This window comes from Bos indicus x Bos taurus, chromosome 26 (genome assembly GCF_003369695.1).
Source record: "Bos indicus x Bos taurus breed Angus x Brahman F1 hybrid chromosome 26, Bos_hybrid_MaternalHap_v2.0, whole genome shotgun sequence".
Classification (NCBI taxonomy): domain Eukaryota; kingdom Metazoa; phylum Chordata; class Mammalia; order Artiodactyla; family Bovidae; genus Bos; species Bos indicus x Bos taurus.
Genome location: NC_040101.1, coordinates 44,042,059 through 44,062,384, shown reverse-complemented (window position 1 = coordinate 44,062,384; position 20,326 = coordinate 44,042,059). Strand labels below are relative to the sequence as shown.

Here is a 20,326-nt window from a genome sequence, read left to right as displayed (position 1 = left end):
AATTTTATGTCAGCTTAATTGGACCACAGGGTGCCTAGACATTTGGCTAAACATCATTTGTGAACATGTCTGTGAGAGTGTTTCTGGATGAAATTAGCATTTGAACTAGTGGATGGGCATCATCCAACCCATTGAGAGCTTGAAGAGAACTAAAAGACAGAGGAAAAAGGAATTCGGCCCTTCTTGCCTGATTGCCTAAGCCAGAACATCAATCTCCTACCGTTAGTACGCCTGAATCTTAGGTTTTCAGATTCAGATCGAAACCTACACTATTTATTGATTCCCCTGATTCTCAGGCCTTTACATATTCAGACTGAATTATACTAGCAAATTCTCTGGGTGTCCAGCTTACAGATGACAGAGTTTTAAGATGTCTATGCCTCCAAAATTATATGGGCCAATTCCATATAATCTCTCTCTCTCCCCGCCATATATATACATACACACATACATGCACACACACACACACACACACACACACAATCTCCTACTTGTTCTGCTTTTCTGGAGAACCTTAATACTCCACTGCATCAATACAATTGCTCCTGTATAATAATGAGAGATTATAGCTGGAAGATGGCAAATCTCAGAATCTATTTAAGAATGAGTTTCTACAAAGACCCAAAGACAAGAGGAGGATATAAAAACAATAGAGGAAATTATAGCCTTTAACACCACCACTACAGCAAACAGTAAACAAAATCCAACTCTTAGCCAGATAAACACAACATTTCTCACGAAATGTCTATCTACTTGATTCTTGTTACCCAATACATCATGTCTTACTCTCAACAGAAAAGCCGAAAGGCATGCTAAAAGCCAGAAACACAATTTGAAAAGACAAAGTAAGCCTCAGGTCCAAACTCAGATATGGCAGGAATTCTGAAATTATCAGACAGGAAATTTAAAATAACAGTGAATGATATGCTAAGGGTTCTTACAGAAAAAGTGGGCAACATACTAGTGCAGATGGATAATGTAAGCAGAAAGGTAGCAACTCTGTGGAAGAATCACAAGGAAATGCTAGAAAATAAAAACCTTGTACCTGAAATGAAGAATGCTCCTGATGGGCACATCAGTAGACTGGACATGACCAAGACAAAAATCAGTGTGTTTGAAAAACATGTGAATAGAAACTTCCAAAACGGAAATACAAAGAGAAAGAAATGGATGGAAAAACAGAACAGAATATCCAAAATCTGAGGGACAATTACAAAAGGGGTTGATTATTCTGTTATATTACATGTGTGTAATGGGAAGATCCCCTGGAGAAGAAAATGGCAACCCACTCCAGTATTCTTGCCTGGGAAATCCCATCGACAGAGGAGCCTCACGGGCTATACTCCATGGGATCACAGAAGAGTCAGACATGACTTAGCAACTAAACAATAACAACACACACATGTCAGGTAACCATCTCTATTCTTTAGATGAGAAGCTAAGTAAAAAGACAGAACAGATACGTACACTGTAAAACTGTGGATTGGGGGATTGCCATAATCAAGTACTGAACTTCAGTTGCAGGAAATTGGGAAGATGATTTCTAGAGGCCTTTATCCCCTAGCTATCAAGTAATAATTTACAATAGCTCAGCTCTCTGTCTTAAGGACATTATACTGGAATGTTTATGAGAGTGTTCCCCTTCCTTTGGAAGGGGATATCCTTCCAAAAGTTTGGCTTTTGTTATATCTCCCTGGATGAATAAGGGAAACCAGAGAGCTGACAGAAGAACAATGTCTTATTCCTTTTCCAGATCTTGTAAGCCCGTGATGCTCCACAGCTGCTCTCTATAGTCAACCTTCATTCTGGGTCCCTGGGAATCTTCTGTCTACCTTCTCTGTATCATCAGGCTGTTGTTGCTTAGTTGCGAAGTTGTGTCCGACTCTTTTGTGACCCCCATGGACTGTAGTCCGCCAGGCTCCTCTGTCCATGGGAATTCCCAGGCAAGAATACTAGAATGGATAACCATTTCCTTCTCCAGGGGATCTTCCTGACCCAGAGACTGAATGCACGTCTCCCGCAGTGGCAGGCAGATTATTTACCACTGAGCGACCGGACAAGCCTGTATCATCAGATAATACTTATAAATTCTTATATTTCAGAACACATGCTCTGATCCTTGACACATCTGCAGTCTGGATGAATGTGAGAGCATCCAAACAGAAAACAGAACAGTTTTGTTTCATTCACTGCGTCACTCACATAGCACATATTTACTGAAAACCAACTTAGACTATTCATTCAGAAAATACTTATTGGTTATGCAGTAAATGTCAGGCAAATCCTTGCTCAGCTGGAAATGGGATATAAGCTGAGACACATCCTATCCTTAAGGCGTTTAGAGAGAACTGTAGAAAAAAAGACAAGTTCCAGGCAAGATAGGAGCAAGCATATGATTCTGAAGCACAAACTATGAGAGAATGAAGGAAACAACAAACAAAATGATGAAGCTGCCTTAGGGCAAGACTCTAAAAAAGAAAGACTTGATCTTAAAGAATATCTTTGGAAGACAACAGAGGAGTCAGGGATAGCTCAGCTGCTCTCATGCTCATCATAATGAGCGATTCTTGGAAATGTAAAGTAATTTGCACAAGTCATACGAAGCAAAGAGAAATGACAGAATGGTGTGGCACTGCAAGTCTATTTACAAAATAAAGCATGCTACTTTTATTAAAATAATAATTTTCCATTGTAAGTAAAATAAATAAATAAATGGTAACTCTTCCCAGAGAGCTAAGAGAAGCTCACTGACAACATCTCATAGTAATTAAGAGAAGACAGAGGCCATGAGACACACAGGATTTTTCCATACAGATGCAGTCTCACTACAGCCTTGGCTGGTCACAGTTCCTTCCTTATTGATATTGACTGACTTCTGATGAACACTCATGCCTGAAATACTGTCTGCCCATGTTCAGAGCCTTATCTACTAGGAAGCAGCCTTGTAGCTATCGGCCTGAGAAACTGCATGACTCCTTCTCTGCAGGGGAATGGTAGGTTGCCTTGTAATGGATTTCCAGGAGGACCTATAGCCAGAGGCCTTTGGGAGACCTGGAACTTAACACCCACTTTGCTTCCTGACTAAGCTGTTTGATAGCTCTCTCCAAGCCACGCAAGCTTTGTATTTTGTGACAAAAACTGAAAGTCGAACTGGTTTTCTTATCTTCAGCTTCTTACTGTAAGTGCAAGTGGGTGGCTTCTATTCATCAATTGTTTATGTCTCAGATGCCAAATGTGTACAAGCCCCTAAACTAGTTTTTAGTAGCTACAAAGATGCCTCAATTAAAAAAGAAAAAGTTTAAAATATCAGGTCATACTTTCTTTTAATTGGAGCAATTCATAGAATTCAGACCAAGGTTTATGACTCTGCTCTCTGAAAGGAATTCAAGGTTTATTATGATCTGCTCCAATACTACCAACTAGCATTCTGTAAATAGGATCTCATGCTTATGTTAAAGATGAGCCACTTATTCATAGTTCACACAAATTTACTATTTGTTTACAAACCCCTAAAGGGGAGAAAACCACAAGTACCAAGCACACTTATATATTATTACATGACAACAATTTCAAGTGCTCTCTAGACACAGTGTCTGGTGAACTATGGACAGACGTTCCTGACATTGTACAGGAGACAGGGATCAAGATCATCCCCAAGAAAAAGGCAAAATGGCTGTCTGAGGAGGCGTTACAAATAGCTGTGAAAAGAAGAGAAACAAAAAGCAAAGGAGAAAAAGAAAGATATAAGCATCTGAATGCAGAGTTCCAAAGAATAGCAAGGAGAGATAAGAAAGCCTTCCTCAGCAATCAATGCAAAGAAATAGAGGAAAACAACAGAATGGTAAAAACTAGAGATCTCTTCAGGAAATTAGAGATACCACGGGAACATTTCATGCAAAGATGGGCTCAATAAAGGACGGAAATGGTAGGGACCTAACAGAAACAGAAGATATTAAGAAGAGGTGGCAAGAATACACAGAAGAACTGTACAAAAAAGATCTTCACGACCCAGATAATCACAATGGTGTGATCACTCACCTAGAGCCAGACATCCTGGAATGTGAAGTCAAGTGGCCCTTAGGAAGCATCACAACTCTAGTAGTGGGGGTGATGGAATTCCAGTTGAGCTATTTCAGATCCTAAAAGATGATGCTGTGAAAGTGCTGCACTCAATATGCAACAAATTTGGAAAACTCAGCAGTGGCCACAGGACTGGAAAAGGTCAGTTTTCATTCCAATCCCAAAGAAATGCAATGCCAAAGAATGCTCAAATTACTACACAATTGCACTCATCTCATACACTAGTAAAGTAATGCTCAAAATTCTCCAAGCCAGGCTTCAGCAATATGTGAACTGTGAACTTCCAGATGTTCAAGCTGATGTTAGAAAAGGCAGAGGAACCAGAGATCAAATTGCCAACATCCGCTGGATCATGGAAAAAGCAAGAGAGTTCCAGACAAACATCTATTTCTGCTTTATTGACTATGCCAAAGCCTTTGACTGTGTGGATCACAATAAACTGTGGAAAATTCTGAAAGAGAAGGGAATACCAGACCACCTGACCTGCCTCTTGAGAAATTTGTATGCAGGTCAGGAAGCAACAGTTAGAACTGGACATAGAACAACAAACTGGTTCCAAATAGGAAAAGGAGTACGTCAAGGCTGTATACTACCACCCTGCTTATATACATATAATTTATATGCAGAGTACATCATGAGAAATGCTGGGCTGGAGGAAGCACAAGCTGGAATCAAGATTGCCAGGAGAAATATCAATAACCTCAGATATGCAGATGACACCACCCTTATGGCAGAAAGTGAAGAGGAACTAAAAAGCCTCTTGATGAGAGTCAAAGAAGAGAGTGAAAAAGTTGGCTTAAAGCTCAACATTCAGAAAACTAAGATCATGTCATTTTGTTCCATCCCTTCATAGGAAATAGATGGGGAAACAGTGGAAACAGTGTCAGACTTTATTTTTCTGGGCTCCAAAATCACTACAGATGGTGATTGCAGCCATGAAATTAAAAGACGCTTATTCCTTGGAAGGAAAGTTATGACAACCTAGACAGCATATTAAAAAGCAGAGACATTAGTTGTCAACAAAATTCTGTCTAGTCTAGGCTATGATTTTTCCAGTAGTCATGTATGGATGTGAGAGTTGGACTATAAAGAATGCTGAGTGCCAAAGAATTGATGCTTTTGAACTGTGGTGTTGGAGAAGACTCTTGAGACTCCCTTGGACTGCAAGGAGATCCAACCAGTCCATTCTAAAGGAGATCAGTCCTGCGTGTTAACTGGAAGGACTGATGTTGAAGCTGAAACTCCAATACTTTGGCCACCCTTTGTGGAGAGGTAACTCATTTGAAAAGAACATGATGCTGGGAAAGATTAGGGGCAGGAGGAGAAGGGGAAAATAGAGGATGAGATTGTTGGATGGCATCACCAACTCGATGGACATGAGTTTGGGTAAACTCTGGGAGATGGTGATGGATGGGGAGGTTTGGTGTGTTGTGTTTCATGGGGTCGCAAAGAATTGGACATGACTGAGAGACTGAACTGAACTGCACTGATGAATGTTTTCTAGAAAGCTGACTTATTACAGATTGGTTTCATATTTGGAGAGCACATACACTTTAATGAATTACAGACCTCATAAGGCAAATCATATACATCCTGGTGATAAAAAGACTAGAAACTGCTTAGTTTTGAAGTTTGTTAAAGGCATAAAATGGATTCCTGTCATAACAAATTAAAAATGCTGACTGGGAAATGTTTACTACTCCCAAGGAGAAAAAAGAAGAAAAAGACAAGTAAACATTTTCAAAAGGAGGCATCTCCTATTTAAAAAAAAAAAAAAGGAGTAGGTAATGGGGGAAAATAATTTTTTTCTTCTTCATTTATGCTACAAATTTTCAAGATGGAATATAGCATAGTAATGAAAGGTGCCAATTCCAGCTTCAGATTGGATGGAATAAACTACTTCCCCATTAGCTGTATTACTTGATCCTCAGTTCCCCCATGGTGATTGCAGCCATGAAATTAAAAGATGCCTACTCCTTGGAAGGAAAGTTATGACCAACCTAGGTAGCATATTCAAAAGCAGAGACATTACTTTGCCAACAAAGGTCCATCTAGTCAAGGCTATGGTTTTTCCAGTGGTCATGTATGGATGTGAGAGTGGACTGTGAAGAAAGCTGAGCACCAAAGAATTGATGCTTTTGAACTGTGGTGTTGGAGAAGACTCTTGAGAGTCCCTTGGACTGCAAGGAGATCCAACCAGTCCATTCTGAAGGAGATCAGTCCTGGGTGTTCATCGGAAGGAGTGATGCTAAAGCTGAAACTGCAGTACTTTGGCCACCTCATGCAAAGAGTTGACTCATTGGAAAAGACTCTGATGCTGGGAGGGATTGGGGGCAGGAGGAGAAGGGGACGACAGAGGATAAGATGGCTGGATGGCATCACCGACTCGATGGACGTGAGTTTGAGTGAACTCCGGGAGTTGGTGATGGACAGGGAGGCCTGGTATGCTGCAATGCATTGGGTTGCAAAGAGTCAGACACGACTGAGTGACTGAACTGAACTGAACAGTTCCCCCAGTTATAAACTACGAATAGTAAAAGCACAGTTGACCCTAGAACAACGTGCCTTTGAACTGTGGGGGTCCACACACATGCAGATTTTTTTCACTAAATATGACTGTCCAGTACTATAAATAATGCAAGGTCAGTTGAACCTGTGGTTCCAAATCTATGGATGCCAGGACCTCCTGTAAACTTGTGCAGTAGTGGTTTTGACTGTGGGGTTTTGACTGCATGGAGAGTCAGTGCCCCTAACACCTGCTGTTGTTCAAGGGTCAACTGTAATAGTAGTGGCCTCAGAGGTTTAAACAGATGCCCTTAGCCTGGCACAGTTAGCCTTGATAAGTTGAAGGTATTACTGTTGCTTCTCTCAATTGCCTACAAGTACCCTGTGAAAAGAAATTATGAATATATTATTAGCCTTTACTAGACAGAGGATGAGATGACTGGATGGCATCACCAACTCAATGGACGTGAGTTTGTGCAAACTCATGTTTGGAGATAGTGAAGGACAGGAAAGTCTGGGGTGCTGTAGCCCATGGGGTCACAAAGAACTGGACATGACTTAGTGACTGAACAGCAGCAGCCTTTAAAGAACTTACAGTCTAAAGTGATAAAAGTTCACAAAACTAGAGACTAATTTAAAGCAATGGACAAGCACTTATTTCTTCCATATAATGATAGCTAAATAGATCAAGGAGAAAAAGGGGAAGACACTTCCCACATGGGTAGAAATGAGAATGACTGAGGCTCTGGAACTAGAGAGATCTCAGTTGAGAATGTGATCGTACAGAATCTTAGAGTTAGGTAGAAGCCAAAAAATCAATATTGTTCAAGCACCAAATCAAAGCATGAATATTTACAGTATCTTAACTAATTTCTTATATACTGCAGTTTTTCAAATATGTATGATATCTATCCATACTTAACATTATATACTATATTTTGCTATCTGTGATGCTTGCCATGGCTGTCAACTCAAAGTCACCTCTTCAGCTAAAACTTTCCTAACCACTTTGGCTAAAGTAGTCCACCAGTCCTCGGCAGCCTTGATCATATTACATGATTTTATTTCCTTCATACTTTCAGCAGAGTTTCCCAAGTCCTATCCCAGTTACTCTACAGGAGAATTTCCCAGACTCAGCACTACTGACATCTGGTACTGGATGAATTGGTGTAAAGCTGTCCTATGCATTGTAGACTGTTTAATAGCACCCTGGCCCCTACCCATTAGAGGCCAGTGGCAGCCTTCTGTTAACCTCACTCAATATTATAACCAGCATAGATGTCTCCAGACATTACAAAATGCCTCCTCAGCCATTCAGATGGAGAGTCCAGTAGGACCTGGGACAGTCAAAATCCCTGACCAGTCAACTCTAGTCATAAGGAGTTTTATTTGTTAACCTCAATATGTGTGTAGGATAAACATTTTCCATTATGTGTCAACATGTGAAAGGGATTGGTAAGCACTGATGATGGACATCTGAAATGATGTTTGCATGCTACTAATTTTACAATAATTATACAATTTAAGACCTACACTACTACAAGAGGCAGATACTGCTTTATCCCTATTCATCAGTGATGGGTTAAATCCTTCATCCAGGCTATTTTTAGAGATGGAGTTCCCCATCCTTTGAACACAGAAAGTTGTGTCCACTAAGTTAAAAAGGAATCCAATACCTTCCCCCAAAGTCTTCTCCAGGGCAAATTTATAAGTTATTTCAATTGTTTTCTTCCCTTGTTTCCAGCAATATTGCCTACATTCTGCCCTGTCTTCACCATCCTATCCTTCTGTTCCTTCCTTCTGTATTTGTTTTTCTTTTTAATCATGTGCAAAACTATATTCTCCTCTGTTACCTAATTTTAGTGGACTCCATCCATTATTCCAACCTGTTTAGATATTTTGGGTCTTTGTCAGGTATAGGGCTACTGGTTTAACTCAAGTGAGGAAATTGAATAAAATGAAAACTGAATATTTTGTAGACTATGGTATAGATTATACAAATAAGCAAAATACGTAATTTAAAGAGATACAAATCAAGTTCTAGACCGTTTTTCAAAGAAGTTGCACCATTTTACAATCCCACAAGCAACATACGAGAGTTACAATTTCTCTACATCCTCACCAAGATTTGTCATTGTCTTTTATTCTAGCCACCTTTAAGGGTATGAAGTGGTGCATAATTAGGGTTCTTATTTTTGTTTCCTTGATGATTGCTAATAATAATCCAATAAGAAACATGTACTTATTGGATTTTTGTATATCTCCTTTTGAAAAATATCTATTCACTCATTTTTATCTATTAACTTTTTAAATCCACTCATTTTTAAATTGACCTATTTATCATTTTATTATCAAATTGTAAGTGTTCTTTATATATTCTAGATATGTCTTATGATAATCTTATGTATCAACTTAGCTGGGCCATAGTGCTCAGATATTTGGTCAAACATTATTCTGAATTGTGTGTGTGTTATAAGATTAACGCTTCAGCAAGTGAACTTTGAGACTAGATTACTCAAAACTCATTGATTTAAATGTTAAAGTGGATTACCATCCATAATGTGTGTGGGCCTCATTCAATCAAATGAAGATCTTAAAGGAACAAAGACTGACATTCCCCAAGCAAGAAGGAATTCTGCCAGCACATGGCATTGAACTTGAACTGCAACAGTAGCTTTTCCATGGCCTGCCAGTTTATTCTGCAGATTTTGAAATGGCCAGCATCCATAATTCAGGAGCCAATTCCTTAAAATAAATCTCTCTTTCTACACATGCACATCTTACTGGTTCTGTTTTCTCTGGAGAACTCTGACTAATACAACTACCTTATCACGTTTATAATTTGCAAATATATTCTCCCATTACATTTACTTGTATAATAGAATAAGATAGGCAGATATTCATATGAACTGAAAGTTTGTCTTTACTTTTTAATCTCTCCAGTCTGCCACAAAAATACAAACATACACCCTTCTACTTCTTCCTCCTTCAGAAGCAGTCATTTGCCCTGTAGATGTGAAAACCCAAAAAGAATCAAAAGGGACCAGGTAGATCTAAACAGATAATTGTCCAAATTAAGAGTCCTTCAGGCCAAAGCAACTGGAAAAGAATGGGTACTTAAAATTCCCTCCAACTTGGCTCTGAATAGCAAGAATCAAAAAGTTTAGTCACAACAATAGATTTCGAAGAGAATTAATAATGTTTCTGTCTACTTCCCTGGGTTGGGAATATCCCCTGGAGAAGGAAATGGCAACCCACTCCAGTACTCTTGCTTGGAAAATCCCTTGGACAGAGGAGCCTGTAAGGCTATACAGTACATGGGGTTGCAAAGAGACGGACACAACTGAGTGACTTTACTTTTTACTTTTACTGCTACACTAGTTTCTTTCGAAAGAGTCTAGACCTGTTTAGAATGATAAAAAGAGAAAGTTTCAGAGTATTCCAATAACTCATCAAGTGTAGTACTTATTCCTTGTATTACTCACAACTGGAGAGAATGCAAAGGAATTTGAGAAGATGTCAACATGACATGGTGACATCAAGGAACAGTTGCATAGCTAAAACGATGCATATTGAATCAGCCATGGGGTACCTTGTGTTACATTAACCTCCTTTTCCAATAATGATCCCTGGACTGTGATCCAGTATTTGCTTTTTAGCATATTATCGAGCAATGGTAAGATGAAAAAAAAAAGTTTTCTCTCCCTGCCTCTTTTCTGTTTCTATTTTTCTCATCCTGTCTTCTTCGATATTTCAAAAACTTGGAGGAGTATTATTTGTTCAAGATCTTGTCAGGGCCATAACCGTATAAATATCCCCAAACTGAAAACATAAATAAATGCCCTGTATAAGGACACAAACCAGAACAATCCATTATTTAGACTCAAATGTATCTAAGATGTAATCACATAAAGCTGCAGACCCAAAGGTAGAGAGCTCTTAAAAAGCTGGTGAAGCAGAAATATTTCTCTTTTTTTTTTTTTTTTGACGAGGTAAGGTGCACTGTTTTTTTTTTAAATAGAAATGTATTTATTTTAATTGAGGGCTAATTACTTTACAATATTGTATTGGTTTTGCCATATATAAACATGAATCCGCCACGGGTGTACACGTGTTCCCCATCCTGAACCCCGTTCCCACCTCCCTCCCCAAACCATCCCTCTAGGTTATCCCAGTGCACCAGCCCCGAGCATCCTGTATCATGCATCGAACCTGGACTGGCGATTCATTTCACATGTTTTCACATACATGTTTCAATGCCATTCTCCCAAATCTTCCCACCCTCACCCTCTCCCACAGAGTCCAAAAGACTGTTCTATACATCTGTGTCTCTTTTGCTGTCTCGTATACAGGGTTATTGTTACCATCTTTCTAAATTCCATATATATGCTTTAGTATACTGTATTGGTGTTTTTCTTTCAGGCTTAGTTCACTCTGTATAATAGGCTCCAGTTTCATCCACCTCATTAGAACTGATTCAAATGCATTCTTTTTAATGGCTGAGTAATAATCCATTGTGTATATGTACCACAGCTTTCTTATCCATTCGTCCACTGATGGACATCTAGGTTGCTTCCATGTCCTGGCTATTATACACAGTGCTGAGATGAACATTGGGGTACACGTGTCTCTTTCAATTCTGGTTTCCTCAGTGTGTATGCCCAGCAGTGGGACTGCTGAGTCATATGGCAGTTTCTCATTCTAAAACAACCGAATCCAGTGTTTCATGAGCAAACTGGATACGAAACAGATTTCAGTGTAACCAAAGAAGTGATTCTCACATGTTTTATTTTCTATTTAAAAATCAGGAGACTTAAATATAGCACCCATGTCCCACTTCTATTTACAAAGAAAGAATGAGCTATACCAGTGGTAAAAAGCGAACTTGTTGGCTTAACTTGATTGTTCAATCTAATGTCTTCAATAAAAATATGGTTTTACTTGAGTTATTTAAGCATTTTCACCCTCATTGGTAAAAGCATAACTCTTTCCCAAATTAATTTTCAAGCTTCTTTGTAACATGATATGAGGTTAATCTCTGCTCCTCCTCTGTATAAGAAACTGTTTTTATTTGTTGTTTCCTTTGAAGATCTCACGACAGTTCTAATATGTGGATATATATTAGACACTGAGTTATTTACAGTGGCTTTCCTCCATTGTGTTTGGGTAGGTAGTCATTGAAGGAAGCTATTTCTCAGGTGGAGATTAGCTACAGGTTCTTCCATCCATCTGAAAAATGTAATTCATCTACAGAGACTAATTATGTGTATATAAAGGAAGAAGGAAAGTGTTAGGTTGCTATAGTAAGAAAAAAAGATTAGATCCTATTTATAATTTCAAAGCTCTTTTCATTTACCCATAAGAACTTCCTAGGCTTTCAGACTAGATTTCATATTTGACTAATTCATTCAACATGAGTGAATTCAACATAGTTTTCACTGTATTATACAGAATAGTATAGAAGTTAATGAAACTAGTTTACAAAGTCAGATCTTGCTATTCCCTACATGTGCCTAAAAATTCTCCTATAATTTATTTTACAAACTGTAAAATAACTTATTTAGCAAAACAAATCTGAAGCTCTTAAAATGATCTCCACTAATTATTAAGACTTACTTTAAGTCAGATACGAGATGAGAACATACATATAGAGAACATATAGAGAACATTTAGAGAACATTGTCTCTATAGTGACAATGAAGGTGACTATTTAGAGAATCAATTAATTGCTTCAACTTCTCTTGCAAAACACATCTTAAGAAAATGTTGGAATTGTTGCTCTTGATCTGGATAGACCTTTGACCAAGAACCTCTTGATATCTATGCATAAACACAACTTCTCAAAGGAACTAGAGGAAATTTTCCCATGTTCCTGAAAAAGTCATGAGAGATTCAATAAAGAAAAGACTTGTACTACGTGATATGAAGGAAACAAAGAAAGGGGCACTAAATTACAACACTAAGAATAAGGATATTTGTTCCTGGTTTACAAGCTTATAAGGAAGAACAGATAAATGGGCACACCTACACTAGAAATTATGGAAGAGGTAAGTGGGGGCGGGGTGTGGGCAGTGGCAGAGATTGCTCATATAATGGTTTCTTTTTCAATTTTAGAGTAGGATGCCCCAAGCATCATGTATTTGTCCTCCAGTCACAAATACCCTCCTAAATCACTTAACCAATAACATTATGTCTGTTCCTTTCATTATGTTTCCTTTTTTGGGTTAACTCTCAGTCCTTGCGTACCCTGCCCCTATTCTTTAAAAATGTTCCCCTCATGCTGGAAGTTTTGTTTCATAATGAATGGAATCAAACAGTCAATAAGAAAGTACATCCACATACAAACGTCTACCCTCATCTGGGGCTATTTTGTCTAAATAATTGATCTGTCCCTCTATAATCCATTCTTCTCACAGAGAGCTATCATTTAAACACAACCCAAATCATGTCATTTTATGGCTTAGAACCCTCAAAACCTTCCCATTGCACTTAAAACCTTATCATAACTCCTTATCACAATCAGCAAAGTCCCCTGCCACCTGGCCTTGGCTATTTTCTTTAGCCTCATCTCATTCACTGTAATTTTTTTTTCCTATTCCTTAAGAACAGCAAACTCATTCCTAGTTTAGGACATTATGCTTTCTCTTCTCTCTGTCCTGTACACATGGCATCCTGTATCTGCTTTTAGATTTCAGCTTGAGACCAGAGAGGTCTTCCCTCCCTAACCCAATACAGAATGGCCTTCTCACTCAATGCTATTTTGATGCCATTTCCTTGTGTCTCATCTGTACCTTCCACTGAAACATGCTTTGGGTGGACAAGCTCCTGAATCCCAGAGTTTGGAACAATTACTGGCACGTGGCAGATGTTCCATAAATATTTGTTTTAACAAGGCTATAAGCTTCTTTGTTGAACACAATGATTATACAGGCTTTCTTTTCAAAACTATCTGGGATTCTTTCCTTTTCTTATAGATGTAGGAAGAAAGACAGCTCAATTATTATGCAAGCACATTTCCTTTAATGTTAAGTGACATTGGTATTGCTTTTGTTCTTCCAAATTTGCTTCACTCTATCTGATACATAATTTAATTTAATTTCTCATTGTGCTTGTTTATTCAACTTGAACACTTTTGTGCATTGGGTAGTATATTCATACGTCTAACTTCATATTTTGGCTGTTTACTTCATTTGTATGTCTTCAGAGCAAATGTGTGGGCACTTAATCATCTGTTTCTATTTTCATGCAGTTTTGCTGTAGACTGTACTGTGGCTTGTATAACATAAATTAAGGCATCTTCTGATGTGAAAATCGGACATAAAATACTAAAATATTTCTTTGGTCAAAATTATTTATAGAGCTATGGCTATTGTTTTGCAAAACATAGCAAATGCTTCCACAGCTGTGGAAAAGAAAGAAAATGATTAAAGCATTTCATGGGGTTTTATTTTATTTTATTTTGGACAGGCTTGATTGGGCCAGTGATTTTGTACTTTATTTCATTTTGTTTAGAAAAAAAGAAAAAGGTCATCAGAGAGTTCTTCAGTATATTCAACAAGGAAAAGAACTGGGGAAAGCAGCTTTTCGTTTACAGAGGTTGCAAGTACAGTGGTTGGCATATTCAGAAAGAAATGAAGCCAGTAATTTTTTCTCAGGGATCTTTTATATTTTAACATAGGAATCAAATGTTACTTCTGTTTTACTTTGTGTTCCCATATAAGATGAGAGAGAACAGTAAATCCTAGGAGAGCTCACTCTGATAAAAAGACTCTTAAGAATTTGTGGACATAAACCTTTGAAATTCTATGTATCATATAATTACTGGTATTGTGAGTGGTGGTAGTTTAGTCGCTAAGTCGTGTCCGACTCTTGTGACCCCATGGACTGTAGCCCACCAGAGTCCTCTGGCCATGCAATTTTCCAGGCAAGAATACTGTACTGAATTGCCATTTCCTTCTCCAGGGGATCTTTCTGACCCAGGAATAGAACCTGTGTCTCCTGCATTTCAGGCAGATTCTTTACTGACTGAGTTATGAGGTATTGTGAGTACTTAGAGACAAAAACTTTTTTAATATCTTTCTGGTTTCTCTCTATGATAGCACAACTCCAAAAATTCTTCAGCCTCCTGAGACTAAAATACATCGATCCCAGTCACTCACTGACCCTTGTTCCTTTCAGCATCCCTCTCCTTCTTGCCCAATCGAAATTCCAGGAGCAGTCTCTATAATCCTTCCTTCACATGCATCTTCAACCCCTTTTCCCTGTTTCAACCACTCAGCTTTTCCTGGCAAAATACCAGTCCTGGTTAAATCCCATTCTCTATCTACTTGGGACTTGAATCCAGAGAAATAAATGGGGCTGAAAAAGCACACAAGAGCAAATGGGCTGGTAAGCAAGACAGACTGAACAGCCCCCTCACTTTGACTAAACTTTAGATAGGCTTCTCTCTAACACTATTAGGCTCCTGATCTCCCTGTTCTTAGGGTGTTTACTTTAGAAAATTTTCAAATGTAAATTCTCAATTTGCCTGTTTTGAGATACAGATCTTCTTCTAGGCTGATGATCTCCTGTTTTACAGCTCAGGAATGTCTTTCTCAAGGACTAAATAAGGACAAAAATCCTTCCTACCCTGGAAGGTAGAGCTAGGATGAAAATCAGGAAATATATAACCCCAAACCCCTCTCTCCTCCATGAATATTCTGCCCATTTATTTTCACACCTCATATAACCAACTTGCCAAAGAAACTCAGGGCAACTGCCCACCTGGGTCCCAGCTCTTCCCTTGAGAGCTTAATAACTCTTCACTTTTCTTTCTTGACTTCCATCTCATTTCTGAATTCTTTCTGCAATGAGATAAGAACCTACTCTGTGGCAACGCCCCTACTGGAATATTTTTCCACCAACTCACTCCAGTGCTTTAAAAATTCTCCCATCCTTTGGTACAACCGAGTGGAGTTTGACCTACCTGTCTTCTCATACATCCTGGCTGAACTCTTTTTGCCTGTTTAATTGAGATTTGGGATTGGTAATGTCAAATATTGCCTGAATGATGACTGGCAATCATACTGTGCCTTCCTAGTCCATTTCCTCTTCTACTTTTCTCATACCTTCTCTTCTGTCTTCAAACCTCTCAAACATCTGCCCCATAGTTGATGGTCTTGCTTTCTAGGTCACTGAGAAAATAGATGTCAGAACAGATTTGCCACAGAGCCAGCCACTCCATCAACTTCCCTACCTGCATAATTGCCCGGGTACGGTGCCTTCCTTGTTTCTATAGGCACCAGGGACCCTATACTCTTGTGTTCACTCAAGACACTACTTGTGTAAACCTCCTGCCTTTCTCCTGCTTCAGTATTTCCTGTGCTTTATAGGTGCAGAGAAAAAGAAGTAAGAGTGATACTTCCACATTCACACATACAGTTACACGCATAAAATACTCATATGCTAAAAAATACATACCCAACCTGCTATTTCATGTTAGAAATTTGCTAATTTATATCTTCAGAGTAGCAGTGACTACAATGGTGCTTATCACCAATTGAAATAAGAGATATATATGCCATCTCCCTTTCTTGGAAATCAAAGTAACAATATGTTTGCCACAGTAAAAAAATTTCCTTCTGCTATAGTTAAGTTCATTTTCACATTTCTAATTGTGTATAAATGTCAGATATGCTAAAGCTGCTTTTATTTGAAGCCAAATATATATCTCATCCCAGTGCTCAAAAAAATGTAAAAGGTCTCTGCAGTTTGTGACTTGTCATTGCACAGCTGTGATGGGTTGAGTCCCATCTCAAAAAGTTCAAGGACTAAAAACAATTACCTCTTCAAGGACGTCAGCAAGCTTACTGAGGATCTCTTCAGGAAGGCTCTGGAATGTTGGAACGCTGAAAAACAATACAGAGATGATGCTGAAGGCATGTACTGCAGCTCACTTTTATAAATAAAACAGCAATATATCTGAATGAACATGCAAAAAGATTTCTTAACTAAGAATCTGCAGATGAAGATCATAGCAATAACTTAGGCATAATCTGATGACTAACAGGGGAAAGACATGATGTACAAGAAAGAATTGGAGGTTGGACAGAACTGAATTCAAATTTCACTTACATTTCCTTGTGTGACCTTGAATGCCTCAGTCACAACAGGGAGAAAACCACTCTCTCCCTTATCAGCCTGCAGTCACCAGATTCCTTCCAGTTCCATCACCCTCTCCAGGAACTCCGCCTACATATACATACTCTCTGTCTCCCCTTTCAACAGGCCAACTGCTACCCATCTTTTAAGACACAGCTCTACTGACAACACGTTCAGCACTACAAGCATGCATTCAGTAACACTGGAAGTTTCCCACTTTCATCAATCTCTCCCCAGCTAGATAAGGTCTGCCTATTATGATCTCTTTTATCCCTTTCTGCAATTGTAATTAGATTATTAGTCAGTTATTTGCTACTGGCCATCCTCACTGCCAAAATCAAATGCTACAAAAATAAGACCTGTATCTATTTTGCTCAGTTCCTATATTTTTAGTGATTTGTTAATAACAACTCAAGAACATGTGTCGAATAAAGTTATGAAATGGATATACAAATGCTTCCTAGGACAGTTATAGGGATCAGATCAGACAGGATGGAGAAAAAATGTCCAGATTCATAGCAGTTCCTGAAAAATGTCTTCTCAGCTTCTTATTAGGGAGACTCATAGACCAGCAAGGAAATATTGAATTATGTTGAATATACAAATCAATGAAACTTATTTTCTATGGATAATGATAGCAGCTTTAAAAGAAAAAAAAAAAAACCTCATTAACATAAAATTCTTGAAAATCCACTCCACTAGAAAATCTAACTGGGACGTGGAACTAAATTCTCATGTAACCCTATTTCAACCTTGAGTAGAGAAAAGACTATAAATGAGTGAATATACATTTGTATGTAAGGTATTTTATTAAAGACTGATCTTCAGATAAACTCAATCTTTAGGTAAACTGCTACAGAACAAACATATTTAAATGAGTTAGATGAGTTGGATGAGATTTATCTTTGGTTTGTTGCTAGAGGACAATGGTTTTGGCTTGATCAGAATAATACAATGTAAGAAGCCAGAACATAGTGTTTGGATATAAGCATGAAAGTTTTACTGTTAATTTGTCACTCTGATTCCCATTACTTAGTGTAAAGCCTATTGATAAAATCCTAAGGTTTTATGCAGAGGTAAAACAATTCATCCAGGACCATCTGTTCTACCAGATTTACTGCTATGGTCTGAGCCACGTGGGTTTTAATTTCCAGAAGGCAGTCTATTTCAGCAGCTGGATGAAATACATCAGAGAAAGAGAGGAAGACAGAGGAAGCTGTTTCCATGAGTTATGCAGGTTGAAAAAGCTAGTCCTTCCGTGTTCTTTTAATGAGCTATATATTTCAGTTTCTTCTGAGATGTAAGAATAATTAGAATATTTCTATCCCAGTGGGTATTTATGAAAAACACAAACTACAACTGAGTTTTCCTCATTTTATTGTAATTTGCTGCCATCTTTAGAGAGCCCTAATACTTCTGTGCCAAGTCTATGTCAAGCCACTCTATATTTTCAATTTCATGAGCATTCTTAGTCATGAGAAAAAAAAAATATTTGCATGACTATGTACCCACTAAAGAAAACAAAAACGTTAAGTTTTAGGAGGGCATTTTAATAAATTATTTTTTTACAATTTTACTTCGTTTTTAAAAATTCAGCTTTATTTAGGTATAATTGACAAAAATGTAAGATATTTAAAGTGAACATAGTGAAACAATTCCTCTCATCCAGTTAACCTAGTCAATTAACACATTTGTCACCTCGTATATTTATTCTTATGTACTTTTCAAACTTAAAAGTTCTACTCTCTTTGTAAATTTCAGTTATACAGTATAGTGCTATCAACTATGGTTAGAAGCTGAAACTCTGTAATCTATTCCCCCTACTTCTCAGTCCCTGACAACTACTGTTCTATGTTCTTATGAGTTCTTCATTTAGATTCCACATGTAGGTGATGCCATGAAGTGATTTTCTCCGTCTGTCTAGCATAATGTCCTCAAGGTCCACCCATGTAGTAGAAAACAAAATAGCTGGATTTCCTTCTAATGTATTATTTTATATTATACAATAATATTCCATTGTTTGTGTGTGTGTGTGTGTGTATGTACGTATATACACACATGGACTTCCCTGGTGGTTCAGTGGTAAAGAATCCCACTACAATGCAGGAAAAACAGGAGATGTGGGTTTGATCCCTCGATGGGGGAAGATCCTCTGGAGGAGGGCATGGCAACCCACTCCAGCATTCTTGCCTGAAGAATTCCATAGACAGAGGAGCCTGGTGGGCTACAGTCCACAGAGTCACAAAGTGTCAGACACAACTAAAGTAACTGAGCATGCACATATGTACACACACACACATGATCTTCACACACACACACACATACATATACATGATCTTTTACAATTTTAAATGCTTCAAAACATTCAGTGCCATTTATTACCAATAAAAATTAAGGATGATTTTAAAGAAGAAACACTAAAGAATTCTTGGTAACAATTTAAGCACTTTCAGATCTAACAAAATGGAAATCAATTAACAGGAAATAAGCAGACTTATCAAAGAACCATTATTATAGTCATCCCTGTTATAGCTAAAATAACTAGGATCTTGAGACTCTTGTAGAGGTCATAACACAGTACAGATAAGAAAGAAAAAGGAAGAACATTTTTATATGAATGACTATCATGCTGATGACTTGTTGAGCTACCCACCCCACAGTGGGCTTCCCTGGTGTCTCAGATGATAAAAAATACACCTGCAATGCAGGAGACCTGGGTTCGATCCCTGAGTTGAGAAGATCCCCTGGAGGAGAAGGACATGGCAACCCACTCCAGTATTATTGCCTGGAGAATCTCCATGGACAGAGGAGCCTGGCGGACTACAGTCCATGGATTGCAAAGAGTCAGACACGACTGAGTCACTAAGAACAGCAGAAGAGCACACTTTACAATAAAATTATTTTAAAATACCTCGTGTAAGTTTTAAAACCATGCCATATTCTTTTAATGACTTAGAAGTGAAGCAATAATATGAATAACCTTTGATTCAGTGACTTCATTTATTAACTAACTTTTTACTATGAAAAATGTCAAATAAATGGAAAGGCTGAAAGAAGAGCTCAAGAATCACCTGTATCCCCACCACCTAGATTAGCAACTGTTAACACTGTGCCATCTTTATCTGCCTTCAATCCATCTAACCTTATATGCATATTGATAAATAGGTTTACAGATATTTTTGATGATAATCTGAAAGCAAATTGTAGGTTTCATGAAATTCCATCCCAAATATTTGAGCATACAGATGTAAAAATAAGAACAATTTAAAAATACTATTATGTTACTTCTGATATCATTTTGTGCCCAACTATCCAAAATTTAAAGAAAAGGAAACAAATTTTTCATGTAAACATGATGAAGTTTTTAAGCTTAAAATTGTTTGGTACACCTTTTCAAAGTGCAAATGAAGAAGCAAGTGAATCACCTGACGGAATGAGCTACCAAACTGCATTGACTGGAGAAGTCACATCATCAGTTCAGTTCAGTCACTCAGTCGTGTCCAACTCTTTGCAACACCATGAATCGCAGCACACCAGGCCTCCCTGTCCATCACCAACTCCCGGGGTTCACTCAGACTCACGTCCATCAAGTCAGTGATGC

The 20,326-nt window shown here is 38.1% G+C and overlaps 1 protein-coding gene across 3 annotated transcripts in view; it reads right to left on the bottom strand.

Moving 5' to 3' along the window:
• The window catches only part of PRKG1 (protein kinase cGMP-dependent 1), a 1,417,535-nt gene that overhangs the window by 376,447 nt on the left and 1,020,762 nt on the right, over positions 1-20,326 (bottom strand). For all 3 annotated transcript variants that reach the window (XM_027529231.1, XM_027529230.1, XM_027529232.1), the window contains one exon: positions 16,409-16,472. In XM_027529231.1, the coding sequence (XP_027385032.1) occupies positions 16,409-16,472 (64 nt within the window). The remainder of the gene's footprint in view (positions 1-16,408; positions 16,473-20,326) is intronic.